General features: G+C 35.7%; 1 protein-coding gene across 1 annotated transcript; it reads left to right on the plus strand.

Moving 5' to 3' along the window:
* Positions 1 to 6908: 6908 nt before the first annotated feature.
* LOC128125935 (uncharacterized) lies at positions 6909 to 10064 on the plus strand. The gene is made up of 7 exons (XM_052771800.1): positions 6909 to 6950; positions 7092 to 7289; positions 7371 to 7494; positions 7699 to 7833; positions 7923 to 8396; positions 8466 to 8678; positions 8935 to 10064. The coding sequence occupies exons 1-7, from the start codon at positions 6909 to 6911 to the stop codon at positions 10062 to 10064; spliced, it is 2316 nt and encodes a 771-aa protein (XP_052627760.1).
* Positions 10065 to 10296: the final 232 nt, after the last annotated feature.

Below are 10296 nucleotides of genomic sequence, written 5' to 3' on the forward strand. Positions count from 1 at the left end.
ATGCAGGCCGATGTTGGATCGGTCGGTGATCGTATTTATCGACGACATTCTGGTGTATTCGAGATCGAGAGAGCAGCATGATGAGCATTTGAGGGAGGTCCTTGAGGTATTGAGGTCGGAGAAACTTTATGCAAAGTTCTCCAAATGTGACTTCTGGTTGCGGGAAGTCCAGTTTCTAGGACATGTGGTTAATCAGAAAGGGATATTGGTCGATCCGGCCAAGGTTGAGGCGGTGATGAGTTGGGAGGTGCCGAAGTCACCCTCTGAGATCAGAAGTTTCCTTGGGTTGGCAGGGTATTATCGGAGATTTATCAAGGATTTCTCCAAGATCGCAGTGCCACTCACCAGATTGACCCGGAAGGGTGTTACGTTCTCATGGGGGCCCGAACAGCAGACCTCCTTTGAGACACTTCGCCAAAGATTGTGCGAAGCCCCGGTATTAGCTCTTCCAGAAGGGATGGAAGATTTCGTGGTATATTGCGACACATCGATTTCGGGATTGGGCGCAGTGTTAATGCAGAGGGGTCATGTGATAGCTTATGCGTCGAGGCAGCTGAAGCCTCATGAGGCGAGATATCCCACGCATGATTTAGAGTTAGGGGCAGTAGTGTTCGCTCTCAAGATTTGGCGTCACTACTTGTATGGGGTTCGATGTACGATATACACGGACCATAAGAGCTTGAAGTATTTGATGGATCAACCCAACCTAAATATGCGTCAGAGGAGGTGGTTGGATGTGGTCAAGGATTATGATTGTGGGATCCTGTACCACCCAGGCAAGGCTAATGTGGTAGCCGACGCATTGAGTCGCAGGGCGGAGAGCACTCCATTGCGAGACGTATGCTTGAGACTGACTGTGATGACTCCAGTATTAGACGCTATTCGTGGGGCCCAGGCAGAGGCTGTGCGACCAGAAATGCAGAAGAAAGAGCGGGTTGTGGGGTTAATCTCAGAGTTTGTCAAGGATAGTCGAGGCCTTATGACGTTTCAGGGTCGGATTTGGGTACCGTTCGTGGGCGGTACGTGTACTACTTTGATGGAAGAGGCTCATAGATCGAAATTCTCGATCCATCCTGGTGCTACAAAGATGTATTTGGATTTAAAGAAGGAATATTGGTGGCCCTGTATGAAGAGGGACGTGGCATGGTTCGTTGAGAGGTGCTTGACCTGCCGTAGGGTTAAGGCTGAGCATCAGAGACCGCATGGCAAGTTACAGCCATTGGAGATCCCCGAGTGGAAGTGGGAACAGATTACTATGGATTTTATCACCAAATTGCCGAGGACTGCTAGGGGAGTTGACGCAATTTGGGTGATCGTGGATAGGTTGACAAAGAGTGCACACTTCCTTGCCATCAGTGAGAGTTCTTCGGCGGAGAAATTGGCGGAGATATACGTGAGAGAGGTGGTATCTCGGCACGGGGTGCCGATCTCGATTGTGTCAGACCGTGATGTGCGCTTTACTTCCAGATTCTGGAAGAAATTCCATGAGGAGCTGGGTACTAAATTGCATTTTAGTACCGCATACCATCCCCAGACAGACGGTCAGAGCGAGCGGACAATTCAGACACTGGAGGACATGCTCCGAGCGTGTGTGTTAGACTTCGGGGGTGGTTGGGATGCGTATTTACCATTGGCAGAGTTTTCCTACAACAACAGCCATCATTCGAGCATTGGTATGCCGCCTTTCGAGCTGTTGTATGGTAGGAGGTGTCGGACTCCCATTTGCTGGGGAGAGGTGGGACAGAGAGTGATGGGCAGCACGGAGATCATACTCCAGACGACAGAGCAGATTCAACAAGTGAGACAAAGATTATTGACTGCCCAGAGCCGACAGAAGAGTTATGCAGACAGGCGCCGATCCGAGCTTGAATTTCAAGTCGGCGACTTCGTTCTCCTGAAGGTCTCTCCTTGGAAAGGAGTGATTCGGTTCAGGAAGAGAGGCAAGTTGGGGCCCCGGTATATTGGGCCATTTCGTGTGATTGCAAGGATAGGTCGGGTAGCCTACCGGTTGGAGTTGCCAGCGGAGTTGGGTCAGATCCATGACACTTTTCATGTGTCGCAGTTGAGGAAGTGCATAGCCGATGAGTCGGCAGTGGTTCCATTGGAGGATATTCAGGTGGATGCGAGTCTGAATTACGCGGAGAGACCAGTGGCTATCAGGGATCGGAAGATCAAGGTTCTGAGGAACAAGGAGGTACCTCTGGTGTTGGTTCAATGGCAACACCGTAAGGGATCAGAAATGACTTGGGAACCGGAGCGCGAAATGCGGGAGCAGCATCCGGAACTATTTGCAGAGTGAGACTTCGAGGGCGAAGTCTAATCCAAGTGGGGGAGAGTTGTAACAGCCCGGAATCTCAGGTATTATTAAAATTATGTTTTTGGGGTGATTTAAGAGGGGACTCGGCGAGTTGGAGCCCAGACTCGCCGAGTAGGATCGCAGACTTGGTCGCGGGTCCGCGACTGGACTCGACGAGTCCAGATATGGACTCGGCGAGTCGACGCTGTTTAGCGGAAACCCTAACCGTTCAGGTTTGGGACGTATAAAAGGGGTCCATTGGCCGTCATTGTTCGTTTTAGCCTTCTGAGAAGAACCCTAAATCGATTAGTGCAGCAGGAGCAAGGATCTTAGGCCATTGTTGGTTATAGAAGAGTGGGTGTGCAAGGAAGAGGAAGGATTGGCTAAAAGAGCAGCAAGGGGTCACATTCTGAGGATTGGGAATACAGAGAATACATCATCCAGGTAAGAATTCGTGTATGCTCTGCTATATTGATGTATTCATGAAATTAGGGTTTATAGAACCCATTTAGTGAATTGATGAAGTAATGCCTTGTTACCCCACGACTATAATCTTGTATTAGGACCTTTAGAGGTCCAGAAGGTCCCATGCATGTGTACTTCGGGACGAGACTTATCTCAGGAAGCAGTTACTCGTCTGCATGGCATGGACTCGCCGAGTTGTTCTTCAGACTCGGCGAGTAGCTTGAAGATTTACTGGGACTCGCCGAGTTGTTCATCAGACTCGGCGAGTGGAGCCGGGGTGGCCCCGCGATTCTTCCACGAGGACCTCGTCGAGTCAAGAGGGATACTCGACGAGTAGAAAGGGAATATTCAGGAATTTGTGAGGACGACTAGACTCGCCGAGTCGCCATGGTACTCGCCGAGTCCAGTCGAGTTGACCGTTGACCGTTGACCAGAGTTGACCTAAGTCTGACTTCTTAGGGATAGTCACACTTAGATGATATGAGTGCTAATGAGTTATGTAATGTTATAGGAGGGTTGTAGCTCGTTGGTTTGTGCACGAGTGATTTCAGGAGTTGCTAGTTTGCAGCATTTACGAGGTGAGTCTTCTCACTATACTGTACCCGGAAGGGTTTGACTGTGTGACCGGAAGGTCGGTTATGATATGTGATATGTATGCTATATGTGGTATGTTATATGTTATATGTGCTATGTATGTTATGGGCCGGAAGGCGATTATATTATGGGCCGGAAGGCGATATGATGTGTGATGGACCGGAAGGTCGGCGTGGGTAAGGCCGGAAGGTTTACCCAGCAGGGACGGAAGTCCCCTGAGACACATGGACCGGAAGGTCGGGCCTGGAAAGGCATATGTGCGTAAGTTGTATATTGGGGAACTCACTAAGCATTTATGCTTACAGTTGTTGTGCATGTATTTCAGGTACTAGTGAGGACCGTGGGAAGGCGCCGACATGATCGATACACACTGAAGATTGTTTTATGATCTTGGGAGTTTGAATAATTGTATTGACCGAATAATTGAACTGTTTATGCCTTGTTTTTAATGGAAATAATTATGTTTTAAAAATGAAAATTTTGTTTAAAAAATTTGAGTTGTTACATTTATACTACTTATTTGAAAACTTTTAACGGTTATAAAAATATCTTTAGGAAATATTTTAGTTAAATTGAGATTATAATTTAGTTTTTGCATTTATCACTACAATTTATCACTTTTAACTATTTACAAAATATTCTTTGGTTTTTTAAGTGGAAATAAAATTTATATTTAAGTTGACACTGTAATGTTATATTTAAATTAACAATTTAAGTATTTTTGTCCAAACTGTTCAAAAGTTGTAGCTTTAAACTGATGATGGTTTACATACAACAAGATTTCAAATCTAATAAATTAAGTATAATATGTTAAAAGTTAAAGACATAACTTTATAATAGAAGTAAAGATATTATTTTAAAATTGAAATTTAGTTTATTTATGATTACACTTTAAGTTTGATATTTATTTAACCTTATTAACCAACGTATAATCATTATTAGAAAGACACTACAATTTATCACTTTTAATTATTTACAAAATATTTTTTTAGTTGTTTAAGGTAAAATAAAATTTATATTTAAGTTAACCCTGTAATGTTATATTAAAATTAATAATTTAAGTATTTTATACAAATTGTTCCAAAATTGTATCTTTAAAATGATAATGGTTTACATCCAACAATATATTAACACTAATAAATTAAGTATAATATGTTAAAAGTTAAAAAAACATAACTTGATTAGTAGAAGCAAAGATATTATTTTAATATTGAAAATTAGTTTATATATGTTTACACTTTAGTTTAATATTTATTTAACCTAGTTAACTAACTTATAATTATTATTAGAAAGAAATTGAAAAGTCATGGGAGTTTCAAATGAATGTGGTGAAAGGAAAAATGCTCCTTTATAATATAGTATGATATGATATAGATAGATATAGATTAGGATATTGTTTTGGTTGACAGAATGTTTCATTAACGATTGAGGTTCATCAATTAGTTGGATTCAATTTCTTTTCACCCTTTTAGGTAAAGTTGTAATGAAGAGGGAATGCAATGAATTTTAGGTTGGTTATGTGTTCCCTTAAAGGTATGTAATATTGGTATTTCATCAAATATTGTCATGAAGAGTGCATGTGTAACAATTGGTATTTTAGGTCGAAAAACGTTGACCAAACCACCACAACAAATTTCTATATTTTGAACCAAGGAATAAAATGACGGAATGAAAAAATGTATGTGGAACATTTTAAAGTATTAAACACTCCCTAAGTATCTCAACCGTTTAAAAAGCTTGCCTAACGATACAAGAATTTGGAAATTTTATTGTTATATAAATACGGTTTGATAATTTACCATTAAACCGAACCGATAAAATTGTTTAAAAATAAGTAAACGTCATTGTTTTAAAAAAAAAAAGACATTTCTATTCTATTTCAAATTGCATAAAAGATCCACGCTCATCTAATTTATAAAATATAAAGCCTATATATATATATATATATATATATATATATATATATATATATATATATATATATATATATATATATATATATATATATATATATATATATATATATATATATATATATATATATATATATATATATATATATATATATATATATATATATATATATATATATATATATATATATATATATATATATATAAATGGCTCGTATGGCAACTCTCCTAAATTGAAGGAAACATTGTACAAATGATAGGAAAGGCAATTATGAGAATATTGAATTGTGCATAACCCTCTATTCACTCCACACGTTTCCATTTCGGGTGTTCCTATATACACGATTTTAAAATCGTGTAAGTTCGATTTTGAAACGTCCCATCATCTTCCGTCAGTTTTGAATAAGGATTTTCAATTTCCTTTGTATTTTTTTTATTTTACTCCCTTCAACTTAGATGTAAGTTCAAAAATATACTTTTTTTTCTAATTTTTGTATTACACTCTAATTTTCTAATTTTTGTATTACACTCTAATAATTATTTTTTTTATCTTCCGTCACTTTTGAATGAGGATTTTCATCTTCCGTCACTATTGATAAATATTTTTAAATATTAATAGAAAAAAATTAATTTGTTAAATAAGAAATATAAACTATGAAACATTAACAAAAATAGAAGGGATAAAAATGAAATTTTGGTTTCAGATTCTTACGATTGATATGTGTACGGATAAAATGTATTGATATGTGTGCCGATAAAATGTATTGATATGTGTGCCGATAAAATGTATTGATATGTGTGCCGAATCATTTTATCGATAAAATATAATATTACAATTTTATACCTTCGGTTTACATTGTAGTTTTAGAAAAAACCTTAGATTTTATCAATTTAAATCTTAAACCCTTAAAACTTTATTAATTTTGAAAACTAACAAGTAGAAACATATTAATTATTCATAAAAGTTGTTTAATTAAAATGATCTCATGAATACATTTACAAAAAAAGTAATAATGAATATTATTAAATATTAATAGAAAAAAATTAATTTGTTAAATAAGAAATATAAATATGAAACATTAACAAAAATAGAAGGGATAAAAATGAAAATTTGGTTTCAGATTCTTACGATTGATATGTGTGCCGATAAAATGTATTGATATGTGTGTCGATAAAATGTATTAATATGTGTGCCGATAAAATAATCATTTTATCGATAAAATATAATATTACAATTTTATACCTTCGGTTTACATTGTAGTTTTAGAAAAGACCCTAGATTTTATCAATTTAAATCTTAAACCCTTAAAACTTTATTAATTTTGAAAACTAACAAGTATAAACATATTAATTATTCATAAAAGTTGTTTGATTAAAATGATCTCATGAATACATTTACAAAAAAAGTAATAATGGATATTATTAAATATTTATAGAAAAAAATTAATTTGTTAAATAAGAAATATAAACTATGAAACATTAACAAAAATAGAAGGGATAAAAATGAAAATTTGGTTACAATTTCTTTCTATATATAGAGGATTGGTATTTCTTATATGGTACACTGAAAGCGACTTGCTGAAAGTAACTTTCCTTAAAAGCAAACATATGATATTTGTTAAAAATATAGATTTTATTAAATGACAAGTTGGAAAGAATGGATGGGTGACACATATTATGAGGTATTTGTACTTAATCTTTCTTCTTCTTCTTCTTCTTCTTATTATTATTATTATTATTATTATTATTATTATTATTATTATTATTATTATTATTATTATTATTATTATTATTATATATGTTTTTCTCTTTGTTATGTTTAGAGAGATGATATTCATCCAATGGAGACAAATGAAGTAGATGAAAATAATAGCTTCAATGAAAGTAACTATTTTTTCGACGGCACATCACCATTCGAAACGGATATTCATCCAATGGACACAAATGAAACAGATAAAAATGAAAGTTTGAACGAAAGTCGTTATTTCTTCGATGACACATCACCCTTCAAAACAAATAAGGTATAAATTCATTAGTATGTTGTTACTGTAATGTAAGCATCAAGTGGATTTGTCTGCTACTGATAATAATATAATTGTCAGGTGTTCAATTCTCGTCAAGAATTGATGGATTGGGTGCAAAATATGGCAAATACTTTAGGTTATGTCATCGTCATAAAAAATTCTAAACGTAATTTTAATGTTGTATTTCAATGTGACCGTGGAGGTACATACAAAAGTACACAAATCTCCAAAAAAAAAACAGGGACAAAAAATATTAATTGTCCATTTAGCCTACAGGGTAAATATTCGTCAGTAGATAATTCTTGGAAGATAAAAATGATATGTGAATTTCATAACCATGAGCCGTCATTATATTTAGAAGGTCATCCTTATCCACGACGACTAACTGAATATGAATGTCGAATAGTGGAAGATTTGTTGAAAAAAAATGTCAAACCAAAAGATATATTATCTGCACTAAAAAACCTAAATCCGAAAAATGTATCTACTCTCAAAACTATCTACAATGCAGACGAAAAACTTCGACGTAGGGAGAGAGAAGGTAAAACTCAAATGCAAGGTGTTATGGAATTTCTAGATCAAAATGGATATGTTTATTATAATCGTGCAAATGTTTTACAAATAAGTTAGAAGATTTATTCTTTGCTCATCCAAGATCATTAGAAATATGGCGTGCATTTCCACATGTCTTGTTAATGGATGCAACATATAAGACAAACAAGTACGGGATGCCTCTATTGGAGATTGTTGGTGTAACTCCAACAAATATGACATTTTCCATTGCATTTGTGTACATGCATGAAGAAAAACAGTCCAACTATGTTTGGGCTTTAGACTGTCTAAAATCGGTAATGGAAGGATGTATGTTGCCGCGTGTTATTGTGACTGATAGAGAAATGGCTCTCATGAACGCATACACTATTATATTTCCAGATGCTAAAGGATTACTTTGCAGATGGCATATAAATAACAATATCATGAAGAAATGCAAATCATGTTGGGATGTTCTTTATACGTCATGGACGAGGTTGGTTAACTCTGAAACAAAGGAAGCATACAACAAGAATTTGGCACAAGTTGAAAAAACTACGAACAATTATCCAGGTATTTTTAAATATACATTATAATATGTTATAAATCATTACATCAACTGAAATTTTTTATGTATTTCAGATGCATATTCTTATCTAAACAAAACATGGTTGACACCACACAAAGAAAAGTTTGTGTCTGCATGGACCGATAAGTTTCTTAACTTTGGCAATCACACAACTAATAGAGCTGAAAGTCAACATGCCAAGTTAAAAAGATATGTCGAAACATCACGATCAGATATCGCCAAATCATTGAAGCGTATTGCTGATGTTGTTGAGTCACAATACACAGGTATAAAAGCGAGTCTTACGCATAACAAAATTTTCATTATACATCGGTACTACGAAATACCACATCTAAAACCATTGTGTCGTTTCGTTTCAATTTATGCACTTGATATCATTTTCAAAGAATATGAGCGGTCCAAAGAATTTGGATTTGTTTATGAAAATTGTGGATGTCAAGTACGTACAAGTTATGGGCTGCCATGTGCGCATGAACAAGCTATATTTGTTAAAAAAGGTCATTGTACCGCTTCATTCAGTAGATAAGTTTTGGAAGAAACTTGATTTATTAGAATGCAAATCGTTAGAAGATGATAATTTGGGTTGTGCAGTTGAGGTAAATATGTTTAATGCTCATTACGAAAAACAATCAAGACCTGTTAAGTTAAGTTTAGCAAGGAAGTTACTAAACTTAATCACGCCGTCAACAACTTCAGTTTCTGAACCTGCTACTCACAAAAATACTCGTGGGTGCCCCTCCTTAAAGAAGAAACCTTTCAAGAAAACCCATATCGATTTAAACCACGACCCACCAACTCAACATCCACCACCTCAAGATCAACCGACTCAAGCGCCACCAACTCAATATCCGTCTCGACGTAGCATTTCTACTTATACGCCTGATTATATGCAGTCTAATTTGTTTGATCTAAACCAGGAGCCGGATAGGCACAGTACGTACTCGTTCCGAGAACCTCCAATGTTCAACTCAACTTTTAATCAGGAACAATCGATGCATAGCTCGTACTTCAACCAAGAACAAGTAATGTATAATTCAGATCCACTTATGAATGAAATTCCGTATGAATTTCATCCATATGTCACAAACATACAAAACGTGAGGGGAGATGGAAATTATGGATTTCGTGCAATAGCTGCGTGTCTCGGTTATAGTGAAGATAATTGGCGTCAAATCCGCTTAGATTTACAGAATGAGTTGTTAGCACACCCAGCTGAGTACGCACAGATTTTTTATTACGATTTAAACACCATACATCACTCATTGAATTTCAATGGATCACATTTCGCACTAACAGATCATTGGTTGATTATGCCGGTCACTAGCTTTCTCATTGCTAACAAGTATAATATAATAGTTATTTTTCTAAGCAAAGATAGTCCATCAACATGTTTTCCACTATGGCTTGGTCCCCAAGACATCTCAACTCATAGAGTTGTTGTTATTGCTCTTGTTAGAGGTGATCATTATGTGAAGGTTGATTTACATGGAGCATATCAAATGCCTACTATTTTACCACTTTGGCGTCACAACAGATCATCACGGTCTGCTGGATGGGAAACTGTTTATGCTGCTCGCCTGAATTCCTACATTTCTCCATTTGCAACACACAATAATTGTAACAATTCTACAGTTATAATATCTGATAATTAATAAAATCAAATTTATGTTTGGTTTTTTATAGTTATAACATTTCTCCATTTGCACTGACGCATTCCCATCAAATTCTATATTTTACATTTTTGACAATTAATATCTTCAAATGGTCAAATTTAGTAACGGACATATATGAGTCAATCAATCATTCGTGTATTTGGAAATTGATTCGTGTATTTAGAAATACCCTATTTTTATTCAACACCCCACAACTTATAATAATAATTTA

Source organism: Lactuca sativa, chromosome 5, assembly GCF_002870075.4.
Source record: "Lactuca sativa cultivar Salinas chromosome 5, Lsat_Salinas_v11, whole genome shotgun sequence".
NCBI classification, from domain to species: domain Eukaryota; kingdom Viridiplantae; phylum Streptophyta; class Magnoliopsida; order Asterales; family Asteraceae; genus Lactuca; species Lactuca sativa.

Bases quoted from the DNA above. Each gene is read 5' to 3' on its own strand.
- LOC128125935 (XM_052771800.1), top strand. From the start codon at position 6,909: ATGACAAGTTGGAAAGAATGGATGGGTGACACATATTATGAG. The intron at 6,951-7,091 runs GTATTTGTACTT...TGTTATGTTTAG, and splicing joins TGGGTGACACATATTATGAG to AGAGATGATATTCATCCAAT. The intron at 7,495-7,698 runs GTACATACAAAA...AATGTCGAATAG, and splicing joins ATTTCAATGTGACCGTGGAG to TGGAAGATTTGTTGAAAAAA.